Source organism: Natrix helvetica (assembly GCF_964273705.1).
Source record: "Natrix helvetica genome assembly, chromosome: 3".
NCBI lineage: Eukaryota > Metazoa > Chordata > Lepidosauria > Squamata > Natricidae > Natrix > Natrix helvetica.
The window spans coordinates 51,202,308-51,226,604 of record NC_138549.1 but is presented as its reverse complement, the minus strand read 5'-3'; the positions used below and the strand labels follow the sequence as shown (position 1 = coordinate 51,226,604).

Sequence of the window (24,297 nt, the reverse complement as noted above, 5' to 3'; positions counted from 1 at the left end):
AGAAGTATTGTCAGACATTGTGGCTCCCTCAGTTTGGAAACAGAGATGAGCACTGCCCCCCAGAGTCAGACACAACTGGACCAGGGAAACCTTTTCCTTTTAAAGACTTGATTTAGAATTGCTCTGATATTCTCCATATAATATTAGCATAGATTCTCCTTTATAGGCAACTGAATAGTGTTTGATGCTTGGATACCTTTCTTCTTGTTCACATTAAGAAAAGAAAACAAAAATATATATTGGAGTAGCCTTGCTAGATTTATTTATTTTATATATATATATATAAAAATCTTGTTGTATTTGGGTCTTTTCCCGTGTAAGATTTATAAATGACACTTTTTTAAAAAATTGCCTGTTCTTTTCTACATACTACATTTTGAATGATCCTGTGCTTGTGAGAAACCATTCAATAATACTGGATCTGGTTGTGTCAAGCAACAGGATGGGAACACTACACAGCAAAATAATATTGGTCTGCACTTGATCAATGCAATTCTGAAGCAATAGTAGGCCAGTGAATTGAAGGCATAATTTCTACACAGGATTTCAGAAGGAAGCACTACCAAATTCGACAGGAATCTGCACCTCGATTCATTGTAGTATTTTCTGGACAGTTGAAAGCTTTCCGGAATTCCTCAAAATTACTCATAGCAGCAATAACTCTAAAATGGAGAAAGGAAAGGTAAATTTGCAAATTAGTTTAATACTGTGCCTCATATTCTTAATACATATACTTGTAGTGATTTCAGGCTACAAAACCTTCATTTTGATTTTCTGTAGAAAAACATGTGCTAGGATCCAATCTGGGTTGATCACTGTAGGAACTGGGCATGGCTAATCTAGTGAAGAGAAGTACCAGGGGAGATATAGCAGTGTTCCAATCTTTGAGGGGCTGCCACAGAGAGGAAGGGATCAAGCTATTTTCTAAGGCACCTGAAGGCCAGACGAGGAATAATGGATGGAAACTGATCAAGGAGAGATTCAACCTAGAAATAAGGAGAAGTTTTTTGGACAGTGAGAGCAATCAACCAGTGGAACAGCTTGCCTTCAGAAGTTGTGGGAGCTTCCTCATTGGAAGCTTTCAAGAAGAGACTGGACTGCCATTTGTCAGAAAAGGTGTAGGGTCTCCTGCTTGGGCAGGAGGCTGGACTAGATGACCTACAAGGTCCCTTCCAACTGTTAATCTATTGGATGTTGAATACATTTCTCCTTTAAATATTGGCAAGAAATTGCACTAAAATTGCAACAGAAATTCCTGTTCTAGGAAAGGCTGATGATTTCAAAAAATAATAATTTAAAATACTATTTCATTAATTATAATTGTATATAATATGTTTTATCATAATTATTTAAGCTTCCTACATTCACCAGGTGGTACTCGAAACATTAATAAAGAAAACACAGCATTAAAACACAGCAGAACAAATAAAAATCAGTGTAAAAGCATTCACCCCACAGAAATAATGGAACAATTTGTGAAATGAAACTGTGCTGTTTGGTCAAGAGAGTCCTATTTCACAGCATGCTAAAATGCACAAGCTTTTGCTGGATCCAGGATGAAGATAGGCAAGAATTGCTTTCAATTGTGTAAATGTTTGGATGTGTGCATTTGCACACACACAAAAAAAACCACACAATCCTTCTTACCCACATTTCTAGACCTGATTTAATGTGTTGACATGTGGGGTCAGTTGACCCATATCCATGATTATAATGCTACATGTAGATTCAGAATACTACAACAAATATTAATAAATTAAAATCCACACAGCTAAATGTTACAGAGAAGAGAAACTACTATCTGGAAAGAAGAGAAACATTTTCCCTACCCAAATTTTTCTCCCTCTACTAAACAGCTTCTTGGGGCTGGAAAAACAAATATCTGGAAATGATGTATTATAAATATCAAGATGGAAAATAAAGTGAAGGGAGACAAGTACATACACTAATGTATGAGTTCTTGCAGAACAACAGAGTGGTTAAAAGAAATTGTCACATTTCTTAACTGATCAGAACAGCTGTTTATATTAGTTTTATTATACCTGCCTGATTTACTGTATTTTGGCAATTGGGGAAAAAAGGAAGCAACTTAAAATACCTGAACTGAGAGGGACTGTGAACTCCAGTGTAGATTTGTTCTCTTGCAGCTTCTGGTTTAAATGAACTGCACCTCACCTAAGATACATAGTTAGATAAAAGAACTGGTTAAATAATTCTGAACCTCTTTCATGATCCAGCTTGTAACCAATGACACACGTAGTTGTCTGTACTCTGTAGCCTATGTAAATCAGAGACAAATCATGCACAAAGCCATCCAACATTGTGCTATAAAAAGGAACTTGGGCTGCCTTTGAAATTTCTTTCTCTTCAGCAACTAGAAAGCTAGAAAGGAAAGAACCATCAGTTAGGAAGCAGCACTGAAATGTACTTTACATCTTTTTGGTAAGGTATTGTAGAAAGAAGAATCTGAAGAAAGGCCTTGTAATTTGTTTCTAAGGGAAGGGATTGAATTTGAATTGAATTTGAATTTATTGAATTTATAGACTGCCCCCTCTCCCCGAGGGGACTCGGGGCGGTGTACAGACAGCAAGCTAAAAACCATGTACAAAATAAATAATCTTAAATACCCCTAAAATCAGATTAAATGTTAGGGTGTACAGTAATAAAAATTAAAAAGCAACCTAAAAAGACTACCCCTAAAAATTTAAAATACAGGCTAGAAAGATTAAAACTACGGTTAGGCCAGGCCAGCTAAGTTGAACAGGTGGGTCTTAAGTTTCTTGCGGAAGGAGCGGAGATCGGTGGTTATTCTGATGTCGGGGGGGAGGTCATTCCAGAGGGTTGGGCCCATCACAGAGAAGGCCCTACTCCTGGGCATCGCCCGCTGGCACTGCCTAGTGGACGGCACCCGGACGAGTCCCTCTCTGTGAGAGCGAATCGGCCGCAGGGATGTATGGGGTAGGATGCGATCCCGCAGATACCTAGGTCCTGTGCCAGGGAGCGCTTTAAAGATGATAGTCAACACCTTGAAACGCACCCGAAAAGCCACAGGTAGCCAGTGCAGCCCGCGCAGGAGAGGTGTTACATGGGAGTACCTAGTACCTCCCATGATTGCCCGCGCAGCCGCATTCTGGACCAGCTGCAGCCTTCGGGTGCATCTCAAGGGAAGCCCCATGTAGAGAGCATTGCAATAGTCCAGTCGGGACGTCACTAGCACATGGGTGACTGTGTGAAGGGCATCCCGGTCCAATAGGGGACGCAATTGGCGCACCAGGCGAACCTGGTGGAACGCCCCCCTTGCCACGGCTGTCACTTGGTCATCCATTGACAGCCGGGCATCCAGGAGGATGCCCAAATTGCGTGCCCGCTCCACGGGGGCCAGTTGTTCGCCCCCGATGGCCAGTGATGGAACCCACTGGTTGAACCGGGGCGCCGGTAACCACAGCCACTCCGTCTTGGAGGGGTTGAGCTTGAGTCTGTTACTACCCATCCAGACCCGTACGGCCTCCAGGCACCGGGACATCACTTCGACGGCATCGTTGGGGTGGTTCGGGGTGGAGATGTACAGCTGAGTATCGTCAGCGTACAGATGGTACTCGACCCCAAAACCACGAATGATCTCACCCAGCGGCTTCATATATGTGTTGAACAGGAGAGGCGAGAGGACCGACCCCTGTGGCACCCCACAAGTGAGTGGCCTCAGGGTCGACCTCTGCTCCCCTGTCAGCACACATTGCGTTAGACCGGAGAGGTAGGAGGAGACCCACCGCAAGACGGTGCCCCTCACCCCCAACCCCTCCAGACGACGCAATAGGATACCATGGTTGATGGTATCAAAAGCAGCCGAGAGGTCTAATAGGACCAAGATGGAGGAGCAACCCCCATCTCTGGCCCTCCAGAGATCATCCACCAATGCGACCAAGGCCGTCTCCGTGCTGTGGCCGGGCCGGAAACCGGACTGGTGCGGGTCTAGATAATAGATTTCCTCCAAGTGACGTGGGAACTGTTGTGCCACCACACTCTCTACAACCTTCGCCAAAAAGCAAAGGTTGGAGACAGGACAATAGTTAATTAACATAGCTGGGTCCAGGGAAGGCTTCTTGAGTAGGGGCCTCACCACCGCCTCTTTCAAGACGGCCGGCAAGAACCCCTCTCTCAAAGAAGCGTTGACTAACTCCTGGAGCCAGCCTCGTGTGACCTCCCAGGATGCCAGTATAAGCCAGGAGGGACACGGGTCCAATAAACATGTAGTGGCTCGCAGTCGCCCACGCAACCTGTCCATATCATCGGCAGTAACAGAGTCAAACTCCTCCCAGAATGGTCCTTCAAGACTCGCCTCCGGCGTCCCTTCTAGACTACTGAAGGGGACCCACTCGCTACGGATCTTGGCGATTTTGTCCTGCAGATATTCCCCAAATTCCTCTGCTCTACCCTGCAAGGGGGCTTCCCGCGGCCTCTGTTAAAGGAGGGAGCGGGTCACCCGAAACAAGGCGGCAGGGTGGTTATCTGATGAAATGCACGGTATCCTGGTGGGCACATTTCCACGAGGGGGAGACCCCCCTCGTGGCCCAACCAGGTCTCCGTTATACCTGCAAGGTCCGGCTCCCCCTCCAAGATCAAATCATTAATGAGGGGGGCCTTATTGACAACGGACCTCACGTTGCACAACATCAGCCTCAGGCCCTGGCTCTGTAGGTCCTGGCCACCTAGAGTGCGGGGGTTGGGACAAATGACCAGTCGTGTCCAACGACCACGGTCTCCCAACCGGTTACAGAATCTTTGTCTATCCTCGCACCTACCCCTCCCTACGACCATTGAGATGAAAAGACCCTCTAATGGAATATCGTTATTCCATTTGGTAATAATCTACAATTGGTAATAATCTACAATTTATGAAAATAAGTATAAGTATAATCTTTGAAAATAAGTATAAGTATAATCTTTATTGTCATTGTACAAAATAAATACAACGAAATTGGTTATGACATTATTAATGAATAATGTCAGTAATCAAGCAGACTTGTCTACTCATTATGCAGCGAACAGATTATATATATATGCTGTATTACATATTAGGCAGATGTATTAGCCCAGGTTCGAATCCCAGTAAGGGTATGGCTGTAATGAGCTGAAGGACAGAAAGGTGGAGTAGTGAGCTCCCTCCCATATTTGGGTTGTAACACAAATACATACCTATTTCCCTGGCTCAGCTGATAAGGAGGAGAGCCTGTGGCTTAGTGGCTAAGACTCCTGCCTAATATGTAATACAGCCCAGGTTCAAATCCCAGTAAGGGTATGGCTAGCTGATGAGAGCTAAATAGCTTGAAATAGATCTATACTAGTCTCCCTTTATTTATTTATCAGCACAAATACAACATATATATATATATATATATATATATATATATATATATATATATATGTATGTATGTATGTATGTATGTATGTATGTATGTATGTATGTATGTATGTATGTATAATATGTGTATATGTGTATATGTGTATGTGTATGTGTATGTGTATGTGTATATGTATATGTATATGTATATATATATATAATTTGTGTTACAACCCCTGGTATGCCCAAATATGGGAGGAAGCTCACTACTCCCTCCTTCTGTCCTTCGGCTCATCACAGAAAACCATCCAGGCAGAAAACCATATTTTTATTTTTAATGTTGCCTTTTTATATTTGTGTTGTATTTGTGCTGATAAATAAATAAAGGGAGACTAGTATAGATCCATTTCGAGCTATTTAGCTCTAGTTCAAATCCCAGTAAGGGTATGGCTAGCTGATGACAGCTAAATTGCTCGAAATGGATCTATACTAGTCTCCCTTTATTTATTTATCAGCACAAATACAACACACACACACATATATGTTGTATGAATATATATATTCATTCTGAAATGTTGTGTACTACTCACATGAGCATAACTCAGAAAGAAGAGCTGATTATGAGTGAAGTCAATGCCTGGTAGTACAGCCTCTTCCACTCCTTGTCTCTTTTCTTTGACCCATTTCCTATAGGCCTGATGAGAGACATAACACATTGACGGCAGTGCAGGTTTCACCAGCCCTTTTCCCTACAATATCATATTGGGGTGTGTAGGGATGGACCATGTATTGGTCTGCACTTAGAAAAAAAGAGCTGCCTACCCGAAAAGCCTCTCGCAACCCTCCGTTATCTGCAATGTTTTCTGCCAAAGTCCTTTTTCCTTTTATCTAGGAGTAAGAATAGTGTAAATTATCATGGTTTTTCAATCCACATCAAATATTTCCATATAAGGGGGGGGGGGATACAAGGGTTGCTAATTCTGTTGCTAAGTAGTGGTTGTTAAATGAGACACCATGTGATTATAACTTGTGATTATACTTTCACCTTTTTTATTCTCTACTTGTCAGAAGCCAGCTGTAGAGCAGGCAAATGGCGATAACTCAGCCAGGGGAATGTTCAATCATCCTAAGTGCAAGGAACAGTTGTAAAATTCCTTTTTCAGTGTCGTTGTATCTTTGAACAGTTGCTAAACAGGGCAGTCTTTAAACAAAGACTATCTGTAGGCAATTTTGGAAAACATAATGTTTTTATACATGCATCAAGTTGCCTGCAGCATTACAGCTGTTAAAAAAGTGAAAAAAAAAACATTGACCTGGTTTATAGAGTAAACTCAGCGTATGCCAGAACACACAACGTTCCAAGGGAGGTTCACATTAAATTTCTCAAGACTACAAGAGATGAGATTCTGAGTGCACAAAGGGGGCAAGGATTAAAATACAAAGATAGAGAAATAGTCATTCTGAAACAAATCCCAAAGAAAGTTAGAGATAAAAGAAAAAACTATTCGCTTCTAGCGAAGAAATTATACCAGAAAGGGGTGTGGTTCAGATGGCTTATGCCAGAAGGTATGCTAATATTCTGGGAGGACACGAGAGTTAGAATCAATACAACTATGGAGGCTGAGGCCTTCATGGAAAAAAAACAAAGTCCTCCTAGATAAACCTGATGACACTACACGGGACATACAGGACACGGGAGGTGCCAGAGCTCTGCTGGAGGGGGGAGAAGAGGCAACATCGAGAAAACTCAGATCACAAAAATGAACTAGAAAATCTGATATAAAATGATTGAAATTATTTGAAGATAAAAGTTTATATGCTGACAAAATACTACTAAGTAGCAACAATTTAATGTATTAATAAATGAAAGTTATGAGAATGGGGGGGGAGGGCCATTTCCTGCATAATGTAACTGTCAAAATTTGTAACTTTATCCACCATCCCTTTCCCTGGTTATTTTTTTCAAAACTAATAAAATTTTGTTTAAAAAAAAAGTGAAAAAAAAAGTTGTCTTTCAAAACATTTGGTCTACTCTGTAGCATTAGTACTTATGTTTTCCAAGGAATCCAGTCAGTGGATCCTATTGCTTCAAATTCCTTTTTTTTTCATTCTACTGGCTGGCTGGCTGTCTGGATGGATGGATGGATGGATGAGATAGGTAGAGATTAGATATAGGCAGATGGATAGACGAGACAGACAGATACAGAAAATCAAAACCTGTAAAAGAATACATGTTTAACAATATCTATTAGCATTGTTATTGACAACTATAAAATTGTAAAGATGCACAGTTAATAATTAAGCAAGCATATGTGCTTAGTTCTCTTCCTTGCCTCTTTGCCTTGAAATTAAAGGAAAAAATGAGACAAAGCATTGGAAAATAACTAAGTCTTTAAAAACTTTGCCACCAGCCACAGTAGCCAGCTGTCACTAGATGAAATCATATCTCTCTTGGTATCATGCATCACTGAAAAAGCAAAATATATCTAGTTAAAAAGAGAAAAAAAATGTTACAAGCTATACAAAAAAGGCAAACATCAAAATGTCATGATGATATGTTACTGCTGATTGTTCCAGATTTAGTTTGATTGATCCAAATCAGTTTAAGCCCAAACTCCTGAACTTACATTCAACCCTGCTTGCTTCCAATAATAACTGTTGTACTGATTGACCATGCATTTTGTTTTCTCTTTGAATTTTTCTTCTGACTGCAAGGACCACCAAGGATTCAAATTTCCATTCTTGTCATATTTGCGACCTGCATTTCCATTTTCAAGAAAAACACAAAGCATAGTATTAATAAAATAAACATACAGATTTTTAAAAACTTAACCCAGAAATATTTCCTTTAAAAGAATCACTTCACTATTTATGTAAATCTTAAAATTTACATAAATATAAACAAGAATTTAATGCATGAATAGCTATTTTCATCTAAAAGACCAGAAACACTACATCTCCATATTGCTTTAGAAAGTACATGAGGTTTGCATTTAAAGTTCATCATTTTTTTCCCTACAGAAGTTAGGAGAGGGCTCCAAAATTAGTCATTTTTACCATATTTTAAGAATTTAAATAACTCACCATTGTTATCAAATCCATGAGTAAATTCATGTCCAACAATTACTCCAATAGCACCATAGCTTAATGACCTGAAAAAGAAAAGAATTTTGAGATCCAGTAAATCACAGTTGTCAAACTCGCGGAGTCATGTTCCTATCATGCGATGTATCATGACAATTTTCCCCTTCGTGGAAATGGGGTGGGCATGGCCTGCTCGTGACGCATCTGGCCACCAGTTTGAGACCCCTGCAGTAGGTGGAGAAAACAAAGCAGTAGAATTTCCATTCAGTTCTATGTAAACTGGAAAAAAGTATATTTAAAGATATCATTGAAGAAAACCACTATTATTTGAAAAACATTAGCTGAAATTTTAAAAAAAATCTTAGTTTGTAAAAAGCAAATGGGAATTAGCTAATATACACAAAGAAGTATATTTAACTTCTCTGACTATATTAAACACAGTGCCACCTCATACATGCTTTATTTAACAGTCACATTGCATGTTTTTATATTAATAGACGAATCACAGTTCAGCGTTACATTTCTAGCAACTATTTTCAAGGCTGCTCACAATTAACCTTTTGGAATCAATTACCTCCCCTGCAGTATCAAGGTAGATAAACTTTGTATTTGTCACAGCAGAGTGAAGAGCTTCTCTTAACAACTATTTTTTCCAAACCTTCAAAAAAAGCTCAAGTTAATTAAATTGTCAAAAGAATACTGAATCTCTTTTATCTATATAAGCCAAATATGGCTCATAGGTTGTCTTAAATCAAAACTGATGGAATGAGGTCTAAAGTATAACTAGTCAAATGTATTCGAATGGAGTATGCTTGCAGTAATACCAAATTGATGGTGCTTATTATTTATGTCCTTATTGGTAGATATTTATTTGTAATAAGATGTAAGAGTAAACATTATTTAATGTCATAAGAATATAAAAGTATTTTTGTAATCTTAGTTTAAAACCACAAAATGGGAGAAGAAGGAAGGGAAGGGGAAGATGTGTAAGTTTAGTTAAATACCAGATTAAAGAGATAAGTTTCTAAAATATTCTAAAGAAAGGAAACCCATAGTTCTCATGTTTTTAAGAACTGAAATATCAGGAAGAATAAAGGAATATGGAAGTAGTCCTGGAATGAAAGCATAACTTTTAGTTATTGAAGGGTCAACTTTTCAATGAAGAAAGTGAACCTTGACTGACTACTTCCAGAGAATGAGTTTTCATCTCACTTTATTCTCAAAAATCACTTGGAAAAGCTAACATTTGATGGTTTTCACATGAGCTGAATTTAAAATGGTAAGACAGACAAGAAATCATATTCCAATGAATTACTTCTGAATCCAACCAATACAGAGTTTTACAAGTGGGAATCAAAGAATATTCTGGCCCTGAGCTGTCAGATCTGGAGTAACAAAAATCCTGTTGCTCTTTCAATGTGTACACAAACATATATTCAATTGTCATGTATGAGGAAGGAAGGAAGGAAGGAAGGAAGGAAGGAAGGAAGGAAGGAAGGAAGGAAGGAAGGAAGGAAGGAAGGAAGGAAGGAAGGAAGGAAGGAAGGAAACAATATTGGGAAATAGGACATTTTTTCTGCTTATATAAAAAAACTTCTGTTGACTGTAATACCCAAAAGATAATATGATGACATTTTTAGAACCAGACACTTTTCACAGTAATTTGAATAATGGCTGAATGCTGCAGTCTGAGTCATTATAAACCAATGGCAGGGAAAGATGGCTCCCTGAGGCCAGAGGCTAGGAGTTGAATAATATAAAATATAGATACAAATTGCATATATAATCAGGGAAATTCAGATTTATTACTTTTTTAGAGAGATTGTGAAGTTGGTTGGGAAAGTTTTGGAAATGGAACTGAATTTTTGGAATTTGTATTAGATTGTACTGCTATTTCATTTTCTGTTATTTTGTATTTTATTTCTTGAGGACATTGAGCAGCTAAAACAATTTTCTTTAAAAGTGCAAAACTAACATCTGCAATAAAATATAGTGGGTGAAACATGAGGAAGTCACTACTGGGCGAACATGTACAGAAGTTGCACATTAAACATAAGAAACAAATGCAAGAAACAAGTGCATTGCATTTCCACAGCTCTCAGAAAATCTCCCTCCATTTAAAGATAATTATTAATGAAATAAACAAACAAAATATAGCAGTAATTGTATTTTGTGTGTGTGTGTGTGTGTGTGTGTATGTGTGTGTATTAAAACTTCCAAAAACACAAAACCATATAATTTTAAAATACAAATATATGTTTTTAAAATATGATTAAATCTGGGTTATATTGAAATCAATTTATTACAGTCATAAAGCCAGATTAAACTGTTGCATACCTCTATATGTATAACAGAAAATCAAAGCAATATGGAATGTGTGTATGTAGGTACAGATAGATAGAGAGATAGATAGATAGATTGATTGTAGATAGATCTAAAAATATATAGAGAGCCATCCTGATATAGTGCTAAGGCATCAAGCTAGAAACCAGAAGATAGTGGTTCTAATCCCATAAGACAGCTGGGTAAATTAGGCTAGCTATTCTGTAGGTATGGCCTGTTTTGTGGGAGTAGCTTGGCAGTCATGTGACCGGGTGGGAGTGGCTCGGCAATCATGTGACCAGGTTGGAGTGGCTTGGCAGTCATGTGACTGGGTGGGAATGGCCAAGTCAATGTCACTGAATTCTTTGCCGCCATAAATGATCTACAAAAAGAAGATATAAAAAAAAGGAAATTTATTATTTTGTGCACTTACTACTTAAATAAGATTAAAATAAGTACACAAAACAATAAAAGAGCTACTTACAGAAGGAAGATGATTGTCCTTGCCAGTCTTCAATATCACTGAACATCTTGCTCCAATGAATGGCCTGCACAAAGAAGAGACACAGAAATGAACTCTTAATTTGCATGCACTGCATTAGGATGAAACAAGCACACAAAACAATAAAAGAGCTACTTACAGAAGGAAGATGACTGTCCTTGCTGGCCTTCAACATGACTGACCACACTTGCTCCAATTAATGGCCTGCACAAAGAAGAGACACAGAAATGAACTCTTCAATTTGGATGCACTACATTAAAGATGAAACCAGCACACAAAACAATAAAAAACAGCTACTTAGAGAGGAAAGATGACTGCCTTGCCAGTCTTCTACACCACCATCTCACAACCTTGTTCCAATAACCTGCACAAAGAAGAGACACAGAAAGGAAGACTTTAATTGCATGCACTTACACCTTACATAAGAATAAGACAATGAAAAAGATACACTCAAGTACTTACTTGTGTTATTGGTTTTGTGGTTGAAGATGTTTCCAGATTGTTCTGTGGTTCCCAGACTCCTCAGTTGTGCTTTTTTGGTCTTTACTTGTGGATCATCAGCTGTGTGATGGTGTGCTCTGAGCCACTTTTACACTGCAGGAATTGGGTCCCATCTTTCAACAGGCATGACAACAATGCTTATCGTCATCAGATTACTAATGTTTGTAACAATTAGATGGGTTCTTTGCTCTGAACATATGAGGTTCATTTTTGAGAACCCCCTTTCCACCTCTGCTGAATTAACAGCAATTGTCCTGACAATATCTCTAGTTTTTTTGATACTGTCAGGAATTTTGTAGGTCTTTAGATCTTTGATCACATTTTGCAAAAAATCTCTGTAGTTGTTCAAATCAATTTCATAATTAAAAATTTCACCAAATTCAATCAATGCTGCCTCTGCTTCTGCCCATGGAATGACTACGTCTTCAATGTTCCAGTAATCTGGCTCCAAATATGTGATAAAGTGTAATTTGTTTGCATCTGGCAATTGGCTACCTGTTTTTAGATGGTTGCAATCCACCAGCCTTTTCTTCAAATTGGTGATGATGCTTGCCAAAAGGTTTTCACGAGGAACGGCAACAAATTGTTGATTTGGAACTAATTTTATGTTTTTGAAGGCTTCTGAAGTTAGCATTGTGTCAACCATTTTTTCATATGGACCCTTTTCCCATCTAAGCATTTCAAATGCTTTAATTGATCGCAATCCTAATTTTTCGGCCTTGATGATATCTGTGTTTCTCCCCTGCAGGGCATTTGACAGAAGAGAAATCTCATTTAGAATATCAATCATGAGGGCCAAATCCTTCAAAAAATTTAAATTTTCAAAATGGGAAGCCATGCCTTGGAATCTTTCATTGCCCAGAAAAAACTGATATAGTCCTGGATAAGCATGCCAGAAAGCTATGGTTGACTACAGGCAGCCCATCCTGGTCCCAAAACTCTGCCAATCTTCACAATTTCAATGCCCAGTTGTTCAGAGATTTGGAAAAGGTATTCTGGCTCTTGCAAGATTTCTGGACAGTGGTGTGTATCTTATCAAGGAATATCTTGAAGTGGTTGACTTGCTTGATTTCTTTTATCACATCATCCAGCACAAGTTGGAGGCGGTGGTTCAAGCAGTGTCAGATTACAATGTTTGGAAAGTCTTGAAGTATTCTGGTGCTGACTCCAGATTTTATCCCAAGTATAAAGTTGGCACCATTGGAGCAGAAAGCTATTAAATTCTTCTGCAGATATTCAATGGTAAACCTAACTTTACGTAAGCTTCCCATCGCTGCAGAACATATGGTCTCAGCATCTTGTTTCTCTAAATCCAACACCTGAACGAAAATGGTTGCTGGGCATTCTGAATCTTCAACGTTAACAAAAACTATCATAACTGCTTTCATTGATAGCATTGAGGCTTCATCGATTACAAAACATACCTTTAGATTCTTTGCAATAATGCTGGAAAACACGGTGGTTTTAATTTCGTTTGCAATGAATTCAACTATTTTCACTGCAGATCTCTGCAAATGCAAGCCTACTCCCACATCTACTCTAATCGCAGTTAGCAAATTTACCTGCCCTTCGATGTCTGAGAATGGTTTGCATCTTTGTGCCAGATTGTAAACAGTAAAAAATATTTTGCTAGTACTGGATAAATGTATGTCAGTTGACTTATCTATGGATTTGGGTAAAGCATCCTGCTCCCGTTGTTTACTGTTCTCTTACAAATATGGTGTGCTTTTGATTGAAAATGTTCCTTCATTTTTTTTTTCAGAGATGATTGCTGATTCTCCTTAGTTGTCCCTGCAGCCTCAATCTGGAATTTTTTCCACTCTCTAGAAACATGAATACCCTTCTCTAATGAGAACACAGGTTTTGCACAGTACTCACAACATAACTTTTTGTTGGATACTGCCAGTCCATCATACTTGTCTTGGAAGTTTCTGTATTGCTGCAAACTCCAGCAGTCAGGAAGTTTTGGAACTTCAGTGGAGGAGATGGACTTGCTGCTTTCTCCAACTTCAAGTGGTGTTGGTGTTGGTGCTGGTGCTGGTGCTGGTGCTGGTGCTGGCTCTAGTGGTGTTGCTGCTGGCACTGCTGGTGGTGTTGGTGACAATTGTGGATCAGCTGATTGCTCCTCTCTTGGTTTTTTGGAGAAGAAAGCAGTCATACTCTGTTGCCTCTTCTTCATCCTGTTAAATAATACTAACTGCAAAAGAAATAAAACAATATTGGACTCAATTGTGGTTGTAAGCTGAGGACTACAGGTAACAGAAGGGATCTGTTTTTACCCAGCAATGTACAAGTCTTTTCAAGAAGGATGTCCCCCAACAAACAGGAAATATATAGTTTTTCATCTAAGAAGTTAGATCAAGAAGAATGAATGTCATAGATAGATTCACAGAGCAATACAGATTTCTTTTTCTGAAATTTATTCCTCAGTTCAAAAAACAGGAATATATGAATTAGGTTCAGTACTTAGGTCAGTCCAAGTAGCTATTCAAGAGTTAGTGGTGTCATGGTTAGAAACAATGGTAAAGCAAGATATGGATTTAAAACCAGAAATATTTTGTTGGGTATTTCAAAGGGAATACAATACATATTTAATTTTACACATGTTAACAGCTGCTGGAATTGTGTTTGCACAACAGTGGAAAAACAAAGATATGAAAATGAATAAATATTAGAATGTGCAGGAATGAATAAATTGACAATTAAAATCAAAAAGGTTTCGAATACTTTTTCACATGGAATTTATTTTATCAATGGCTAACTAACGGAAACAGAAGTTAGAAATCTAAAAGTATGAAAGAAAACACCAATTATGTAAGGAAAGCAAATATTAGTAGTACTTGATCATTATTAATGTGTAGATAACTGTGGGACATACCACACACACACACACACACACACACACACACACACACACAAACACACACCAGTGCCAGGAAAATATCAAAAGAATAACAGTTTTGCCCCAAAAGACTACAGTTGAAATCAGTTTTCCCCCTCTCACAGAACCAGAAACCACCAGACAAAAACACCAGCTGAAAGGTAAATTTTAAGTACACCCATTAAGAAAAAGGCTAAAAAATAGCTCACCTGGAACTCCCCTTTTCCTGTTTCCAGGCAGAACTAACCCCCAGGTTGGGAAAGACAAGAGACCTGGGACCAAGATTAATCCAGGAAAACAAGAAAACAAAAGCAGGGCAATCAGACACCATCAAAACCCATCAAGCTGCAGGAGCTCACAAAGCAGCACACAACTCAACATATAAAAATAGCCATAGAGTCACATAAAAGGTTATTGCTGCAAGAAGCAACCATTTCACAATTACTTCAACAACCAGGTATCACACAGAAACACACAAAATCTCGCAAAGCTGCCTTGCACCAACCTGGCCTGCCCATAGAATAGCAGCCACTTTGAGGCACATAAATTATGTGTCTCAAAGTGGCTGCTATAAGTGCTTTTCTATGGGCAGGCAAGGTTGGTGCAAGGCAGCTTTGCGAGATTTTGTGTTTATTTCTGTAGTGAATTCACACAAAATCTCTCAAACCATGCACTAACCTGCACACTTAAAAGCAACATATTGCATCACAAATAAAACATTTCCAAAAAGCAATAACATTTCTTGTAATAAACATTTTTTGAAAACAATAAACAAAAAAACCATTTCCTAAAAACAAATTTTAAAAAAACATATTCTACAAACAATAAATACAATACAATACAATAGCAGAGTTGGAAGGGACCTTGGAGGTCTTCTAGTCCAACCCCCTGCCTAGGCAGGAAACCCAATACCGCAGGGGTGTACAAACTTTTTGCAAGGAGGGCCAGATTTGGTGAGGTGAAAATGTATGGAGCCGATCATTCAGCCTGACATTCTTTGAACCCTTAACATTAAATGCGAATTGACTACCGCATTTTTCAGAGTATAAGACGCACCAAGATTTTGAAGAGGCAAATTAAAAAAAAAGTTTTTGCACTATCCCAAAAATGGCCTATTTTTCACGAAAATGGGCCTTTTTTTAAAAGGGCATGAATATCCTTTAAGAGGCTTCTAGAGTGCTCCTGGGGGCTAGGGGGGGCAAAGTTGAGCAAAAAATGGCCTGGTTTTTGCTCATTTATGCCCTCCACAGCCCCCAGGAGCACTCTGAAAACCTCCTAAAGGCTATGCACAGCCATTTTGGTGAAGGGGGCACAGTTTTGGGAGGCAAAAAAATGCTGTATTCAGTATATAAGATGCATCCAGATTTTTAGCCTCTTTTTTGAGGGGAAAAAGATGCGTCTTTATACTTCGAAAAATACAGTATTTTATGAAAGACTAAACAAATAACTCCAGTGGGGAGAAGAGGCTGCGGGCTGCTTGAAATTTGAAAAAGGGCCACATTTGGCCCCCGGGCCACATTTGGCCCCCGGGCCACACTTTGGACATGCCTGCTATACCGTTTCAGACAAATAGCTATCCAACATCTTCTTAAAGACTTCCAGTGTTGGGGCATTCACAACTTCTGGAGGCAAGCTGTTCCACTGATTAATTGTTCTAAATGTCAGGAAATTTCTCCTCAGTTCTAAGTTGCTTCTCTCCTTGATTAGTTTCCACCCATTGCTTCTTGTTCTACCCTCAGGTGCCTTGGAAAATAGTTTGACTCCCTCTTCTTTGTGGCAACCCCTGAGATATTGGAACACTGCTATCATGTCTCCCCTAGTCCTTCTTTCTATTAAACTAGACATACCCAGTTCCTGCAACCATTCTTCATATGTTTTAGTCTCCAGTCCCCTAATCATCTTTGTTGCTCTTCTCTGCACTCTTTCTAGAGTCTCCACATCTTTTCTACATCGTGGCAACCAAAACTGAATGCAGTATTCCAAGTGTGGCCTTACCAAGGCATTATAAAATGGTATTAACACTTCACGTGATCTTGATTCTATCCCTCTATTTATGCAGCCTAGAACTGTGTTGGCTTTTTTTGGCAGCTGCTGCACACTGCTGGCTCATATTTAAATGGTTGTCCACTAGGACTCCAAGATCCCTGTCACAGTTACTACTATTGAGCAAGGTACCACCTATACTGTATCTGTGCATTTCATTTTTCTTGCCTAAATGTAGAACCTTAATCTTTTCACCATTGAATTTCATTTTATTAAATAGTGCCCAATGTTCAAGTTTGTCAAGATCCTTCTGTATCTTAAGCCTGTCTTCTGGAGTGTTGGCTATTCCTGCTAGCTTGGTGTCATCTGCAAATTTGATGAGTTCCCCATTTATTCCCTCATCAAATCATTGATGAAGATGTTGAAGAGTACTGGGCCTAAAACAGTGCCTTGGGGTACTCCACTGCATACTTCCCTCCATGCAGTGGAGTAACCCAAGGCTCTGTTTTAGGCCTAGTAATAATAATAAAAAAACATTCTCTAAAATCCATTTTAAAAAAAATCTACAAACAATAAATAAAATATCCTTTAAAAAAATTAAGAGCATAAAGAAAAATAAAACCCAGTCACTTACCAGCAGGCAGAATCAGATTCGGAATGAGGCAATGGCAAACCACTTCTGAAAAGCCTTGACAAGAAAACTGCTGGACTTGTCCAGGTAGTATTCAAGAATCAGACAGGACGGAACAGAAAATGTAATGCAATGCTATGCAATAACATAATTAATATAATGTACATTTCATTACAATACACACACACACACACACACAAATATATAAAAATCAGAAGTGCGCCAGAACAGGTAGTGAAAATCTGGACCAAACCAGTAGTAATGGTGGCTTGGCCATGCCCCCGAACCTCCATCAGAAGCCTTTTTTAAGCCCTTTTCCCCTGCCGGTTCAGGAAAGGAAAAGAGGTTTTAAAAACTAAAAGAGGGCGGGGGGGAGAGAGAGTAAGAAAGGGAAGGGAAGGGAGAAAGAAAAAAATAAAAAGAAAGAAGGAATCTCACTTTTTAACCGGGATTCAGCAAAGTAGAAAAAAATTATGTTGCTTTAATCGGAACTGAGCATGTCTGGCTGTGGCATTCTGGGAGTTGAAGTTAACTCCACAAGTTTTAAAGTTGCCAAGGTTTCTTTGCTGGCTGTGGGATTCTGGGAGTTGAAGTCCACAAGTCTTAATGTTGCAAACTTTAAATTGAAACCTGCTTTAAATTGAAATAGGAAGTTTGCAAAGTGACATTCAGCAGTTTGTTTTTGGGTCAACCGAACAACAAACTGGATAAAAGGTAGGATTCTTATATGATTCTATGTTTTTGAAGTTTTGGGGTTTGTGCAATATGGACTTTGTGTTTCTAAAAGGGTTTGGCTAATTCCTTGCTTGTGAATGGAGCCAAACTTTCTATAGGCTCCTTATCTCATTATCTATCAGGCAGGCATGTGGAATGAGCCTTTCTGGGAGTAATATTTTATTTGGGAGGGGTTGGTTGCTTCCCACAGAGGGAAAGAAGAAAGAAAGAAAGAAAGAAAGAAAAAGAAGGAAGGAAGGAAGGAAGGAAGGAAGGAAGGAAAGAAATGCAGCACAGCAATTTAGGGCTAGAAGGCTACTCAGAGGTCATCTTGTCCAATCCCCTGCTGCAGCAGGAAACCTTACATTGTCTGGATTATTTTGATACCTCTAACAGAGAGGAAAATTGCCAGAAAGGAGAAGGAGTTTACTAGAACAAGCCTGCCATGCAGTGGAAGGCAGAGATAGTCCTTGACTTATGACTACAATTGAGCCCAAAATGTTGGTTGCTAAGCAAGAGCGTTGTTAAGTGAACTTCACCACATTTTACCCAATCCATGACATCTCCTGGTGAGTGATATCAAGTTGGCCATGCCCACCCAGTTACATGACCACTAAACCATGCCCACAAAATAGGCCACACCCACAGAATAGTTAGTAAAAAAAATTGAAACCCACCACTGATATAGACAGACAGACAGACAGACAGACAGACAGACAGACAGACAGACAGACAGACAGATAGGAACTGGGGAAGACCCCTTGCAGGGTAGGGCTGAAGAATTTGTTCAGTATCTGCAGGATAAAATCGCTCAGATCCGGACAGGCTTGGACTCTGACTGGGTAGATTCGGGCGAGTCGACGGGGATGAATCTTGAGGAGACAATCTGGGATGGGTTTGACCCTGTGACCCCCGAAGGCATGGACAGGATTATGGGGAGACTCAGTGCTGCCACTTGTGTGCTGGACCCGTGTCCCTTTTGGTTAGTTTCGGCTTCCCGGGAGGTGACACGAGGCTGGCTCCAGGTGATTACCAACGCTTCATTGAGAGAGGGGTTCTTTCCCACTGCCTTGAAGGAGGCGGTGGTGAGGCCCCTCCTCAAGAAGCCTTCCCTGGACCCAGCTTCTTTAGCCAACTATCGTCCGGTCTCCAACCTTCGCTTTGTAGCAAAGGTTGTCGAGAGTGTGGTAGCACGTCAGCTTCCCCAGTACCTGGATGAAGTTGTCTACCTGGATCCGTTTCAGTCGGGTTTCAGGCGTGGGTACAGCACGGAGACGGCATTGGTCACATTGGTCGATGATCTCTGGCGGGCCCGGGACACTGGCTGTTCCTCTGTCCTGGTCCTATTAGACCTCTTGGCGGCTTTCGATATCATCGACCATGGTATCCGACTGCAACGACTCGGGGGGTTGGGAGTGGGGGGGACTGTTTTACGGTGGTTCTCCTTCTACCTGTTGGATCGGTCGCAGTTTGTGTTGATTGGAGGGCAGAGATTGACCCCCAGGCGTGTCACTTGTGGGGTGCCCCAGGGGTCGGTTCTTTCAGCCCTCCTGTTCAACATATACATGAAACCGCTGGGCGAGATCATCCGTGGTTTTGGGGTATGGTATCATCAATATGCTGATGATACCCAACTTTTCATCTCTTTCCCAAACCACCCAAACGATGCCCTCAACGTGATGTCCCGATACCTGGAGGCTGTGCGGATCTGGATGGGGAGGAACAGGCTCAAGCTCAATCCCTCCAAGACTGAGTGGCTGTGGTTTCCGTCATCCCGATTTGTACATCTTGTTCCATCTTTGATGATAGGGGGAGAAATTTTAGCCCCCTCAGAGAAGGCTCACAATCTGGGAGTCCTCCTGGATACGCGGCTTAGTTTAGAAGAACACCTGACGGCCGTGACCAGGGGGGCCTTTTAGCAGGTTCGCCTGGTACGTCAGTTGCACCCCTTCCTGGATCGGGATGCTCTGTGCACAGTCATTCATGCCCTCGTCCTTTCTCGCCTGGACTACTGCAATGCTCTCTACATGGGGCTGTCCTTGAAGAGCACTTGGAGGCTTCAGCTGGTCCAGAATGCGGCCGCGCGGGTTGTTATGGGGGTACCTAGGTGCTCCCTTGTTACACCCCTTTTAGGCGGCCTGCACTGGTTGCCGGTTGTTTTCCGGGTGCGATTCAAGGTATTAATTATGACCTTTAAAGCACTCCATGGCTTAGGCCCAGGGTACCTGTGAGACCACCTACTGCCACCAGTAGCCTCCCACCGTCCAGTACGATCCCACAGAGTTGGCCTCCTCAGGGTGCCATCGGCCAGGCAGTGTTGGCTGGTGACCCCCAGTGGGAGAGCCTTCTCTGTGGGAGCGCCTTCCCTCTGGAGTGAGCTGCCCCCAGAGCTTCGCATAATCCCCGACCTCCAGTCCTTCCAATGCGCCCTAAAAAGTTGGCTTTTCCAGCAAGCCGGCTTGGCCTGTTAATTTTAACTTATTTTAAACGTATTGTTTTTTTAAAAAATTGGTTTCTTTTTTTGGATATGGATTTAATTTTTTTTTTAACTTTTGGGATGTGTGTTTTTTAATGTTGTATGCCGCCCTGAGTCCTTTTGGAGAAGGGCGGCATATAAATCCAAATAAACAAACAGACAGACAGACAGACAGACAGGCAGATTTTCGTAGATTTTCACGGGTATAGGTATGCTGGTCTTCTTGTATTCGGGTCTTTTCCCATGTAAGATTGTGATTGTCTTGGCAACGTTTCAGCTAGGTCTCACCCGCCATCTTTAGGCTGATGTTTTTGGCTTCATGTTTGTGTGAGCAAAGCGTTGTCGGAGCTGCCGTCTTTCTATAAAACTTGGTGGAGGTGTGTGGAGTGCTGGCTTTGTTTCAGTACGTGGATTGATTGGCTGTGTAGTTGTATCATGATTGGTAGATTGGTGCTGATTGGTGCTGGCTGTGTGTCCATTGTTGTTTTGTGTTGTAACGGCCTGGGTGGTGGGTGGGGCTCGTTTGTTGACTAGGGCTAGTTTCCAAATGTCTGGCAGGCAGGAGGTATCGTCACGTTTATTCATGTTGTGTGGGTGTTTCTCTATTTTGATAGCTTCCATAATTATTCTCTTGTTGAAGTGTTCAGTTTTGGAGATTAAGTTGGTTCCTTCTAAATCAATTTTGTGTCCTGTAGCTTTAAGGTGCTGGAAAAGGGAGGAAGTTTTTTCTTTTTTTCTTACTGTGTTCTTGTGTTCTGTGATGCATGCATTTATTCTCCTAATATATATATAGCTTGGGCTTAAAATGGGAACGGAGCTGCCGTCTTTCTGTAAATCTTGGTGGGAGGGGATGGGGTGCTGGCTTTGTTTCAGTAAGTGGAATGATTGGTTGTGTGGTTGTATCATGATTGGTAGATTGGTGCTGATTGGTGCTGGCTGTGTGTGCATTGTTGTTTTGTATTGTAATGGCTTGGGTGGTGGGTGGTGTTCGTTTGTTGGCTAGGGCTGGTTTCCAGATGTTTGGTAGGCGGGAGGTATCATCACGTTTATTCATGTTGTTGGGGTGTTTCTCTATTTCGATGGCTTCCATAATTATTCTCTTGTTGAGGTGTTCTGTTTTGGAGATTAACCTGGCTTCTTCAAAGTTGATTTCATGTCCTGTAGCTTTAAGGTGCTGGAAAAGGGAGGAAGTTTTTTCTTTTTTTCTTACTGCTTGTTTGTTTGTCCTATATATATTGCTGGGCAGATTTTGCATGGTATTTTGTAGACTCCTTGGTTTTCTAGCTGGATTTTGTCTTTGGGGTTTCTTAAGATGTTGGCTATTTTTTGGACAGTGGTGAAGGCTGTCCTGATATTGTGCTTGTGGAGAATTTTGCTGATTTTATCTGTGGTGCCTTTGATGTAAGGGAGGAGGGCGATGCCATTGTCCTGTTCTGTGTCTTGTTTTTTGGGGGGAGAAAATTCACTGAAGAAGAAACTTTGATTAATGCCAAGGAAGACCTCTTCTTATTGAAATTATGTTTCCTATTCAACACACCACCCACAGGACCAAAATGGGGAGGGAGGAAAGGTTATATCTTTTCTCCACTGACTCTGTAGTTCAACACAAAATCAGAATCCCCCATGTTTATTTTGAATTTACTATAACAACACTCCATCAATGTCACTGCAGATTTTCAAAGAAACTTTCATTTAACAATCCATAACATGGTAATTGCCCTCTAAATCCTATCCAAAACCTACAGTATATTTATTTTATTCCATCCTCCCCAAAAGCTCATTTATATGTCATAAAATAATTCTTACAGATTTTATTTTTATCTCTGATAAATTCCATTACAAGACTGAGGTTAAAATTATACATTTCAAGAATGGAAGTATCCCATTCTATGACAAGTTTATTATTTTATATTGTACTGAAGACAGGTGAGACATCAGATACAGAATACAATCTTAAAAGTAAGGCTTTTAAACTTTTTGATAATATCAAGGATTGTGTCTGGAATACAAAAAGGAGTGAAATCTCTATCCATTGTTCCTCAGGCACTCAGCAATAGTGGAAAAATAACACAACATTACCAGTATATTATTTACATAAACTTTAAGCAATGAAACTTTTAACTATGTATGCACAAATACAGGATGATAAGATATTCACAAACACTTAAAATTGTCAGCTTAAAAATGCCTACAGCAAGGATGTCAAACTGGCTGTCAGTGGGCTGGATGTGTCACGTGCAGGCCAGGCCCACCCAAGCTCTGCAAAGACCAAAATGTCACGATACATAATGATACATCACGTGATGCAATCGAGTTTGACATCCATCTACTTTCTTTTTTTAAAAAAAGATCAGTCTGTTTGAGAGAGATAGCTGTTAGAGAAAAACTAACAGAAAGCAGAGGAATTGGGTGGTTTTTATTTTTAAAAAATGCAGAATTGGTGAAAAAATATGAGCATTGATATCAGAATGAGATATAAATCTAGGGGAAGAAGGAATGTTAGTGAAAAGAAGAAATAATCAGTGATGTGCGGTCAGTGGAGGCAGGGGAGGCAGAGCCTCACAGCTCTCATCATAAAAAGAAAACAAATGGGGGAAAAAGGTCCCCTTCATGTTGACTTGGGCTCCGGTCCAGCTACCACCAACCAACGCCTGGGAAACACAGCTCCTTGGAGCTCCTCTATGCAGCCACCGCCCGCCCTTGCTGCCCCTTTCGTTGCTTTCCCATTCAGGCGGCTGCACTGTCACCCGCTCAAGCCTTGCCGCCTGCAGCCACCGCCCGCCCTTGCTGCCCCTTTTGTTGCTTTCCCGCCCGCCCTCACTGCCCCTTTCGTTGCTTTCCCATTCCCATTTCCCATTCAGACGGCTTCCCATACAGGCGGCAAGGCTTGAGCGGGGTGAAAGCGCAGCTGCCTGAATGGGAAAGCAACGAAAGGGGCTGCGCTTTCACCCCGCTCAAGCCTTGCTGCCTGCAGCCACTGCCCGCCTTCGCTGCCCCTTTCGTTGCTTTCCCATTCAGGCGGCTGTGCTTTCACCCCGCTCAAGCCTTGCCGCCTGCATGGGAAGCCGCCTGAATGGGAAATGGGAAGAGCAGCCGCCTGAATGGGAAAGCAACGAAAGGGGCAGCGAGGGCGGGCGGGAAAGCAACGAAAGGGGCAGTGAGGGCGGGCGGTGGCTGCAGGCGGCAAGGCTTGAGCGTGGTGAAAGCGCAGCCCCTTTCGTTGCTTTCCCATTCACCCCGCTCAAGCCTTGCCGGAGCCGCTTTTCCTGGGCAGAGATTGGTGAAGCTGCTTGACAACCACACAGCCGGCCCGCCGCCTCTCGGGTCTTTAGGAAGCAAACGCAAAGCAACCCACCGCCACGGGCCCGCGTTTGTGGATGCCGGCGGCTGCAAGCCTTGGATGGGCTCTTCTTCTTCCTCCTCCTCTCCCACACCCCTGGGAAGCTCCTGCCCCCATTTTGTGCATCTCCTTCCCTCACGCCGATTTTTTTCTCGGAGTCGGCAGCTCGGGAAAGGCCCGCCCTGTAGGTGAGTCTCTCGTTTGATGTGGGGCCATTCCCGGGAGCCGACGGGTCTTTTGCTGGCTGCCAAGGCAGGGCTTCGCTGAGGTGACGACGCAGAAGAAGCCGTGCAGGAGGAGTTAGGGGGATGCAGAAGGCCCGAGGGAGCTGGGGATCGGGCTTTGGGTTGGTGGGAGAACTGGAAGGAGTGGGGGGGAAGGGACTGGCACCAGTGGAGGAAGCAACGCTACGCGGATCAGTGCACTCCGCGGTCCCCTTAATGTTCACTCAGGAAGGTGGGGAATGGGACCATGTGTGCTGGAGGCTGAGGCTGCCTCAGCCTCCTGCACACGTGGTCCCATTCC

General features: G+C 41.4%; 1 protein-coding gene across 2 annotated transcripts in view; it reads right to left on the bottom strand.

Annotated features, from left to right (window-relative positions):
* Positions 1-239: 239 nt before the first annotated feature.
* The window catches only part of PHEX (phosphate regulating endopeptidase X-linked), a 267,193-nt gene continuing 243,135 nt past the window's right edge, over positions 240-24,297 (bottom strand). For both annotated transcript variants that reach the window (XM_081946240.1, XM_081946241.1), the window contains 6 exons: positions 8,423-8,490; positions 7,966-8,096; positions 6,161-6,226; positions 5,929-6,033; positions 2,099-2,175; positions 240-662 (listed from right to left, as the gene is read on the bottom strand). In XM_081946240.1, coding sequence (XP_081802366.1) covers positions 560-662; positions 2,099-2,175; positions 5,929-6,033; positions 6,161-6,226; positions 7,966-8,096; positions 8,423-8,490 — 550 coding nt within the window. In that variant the 3' untranslated portion in view covers positions 240-559. The remainder of the gene's footprint in view (positions 663-2,098; positions 2,176-5,928; positions 6,034-6,160; positions 6,227-7,965; positions 8,097-8,422; positions 8,491-24,297) is intronic.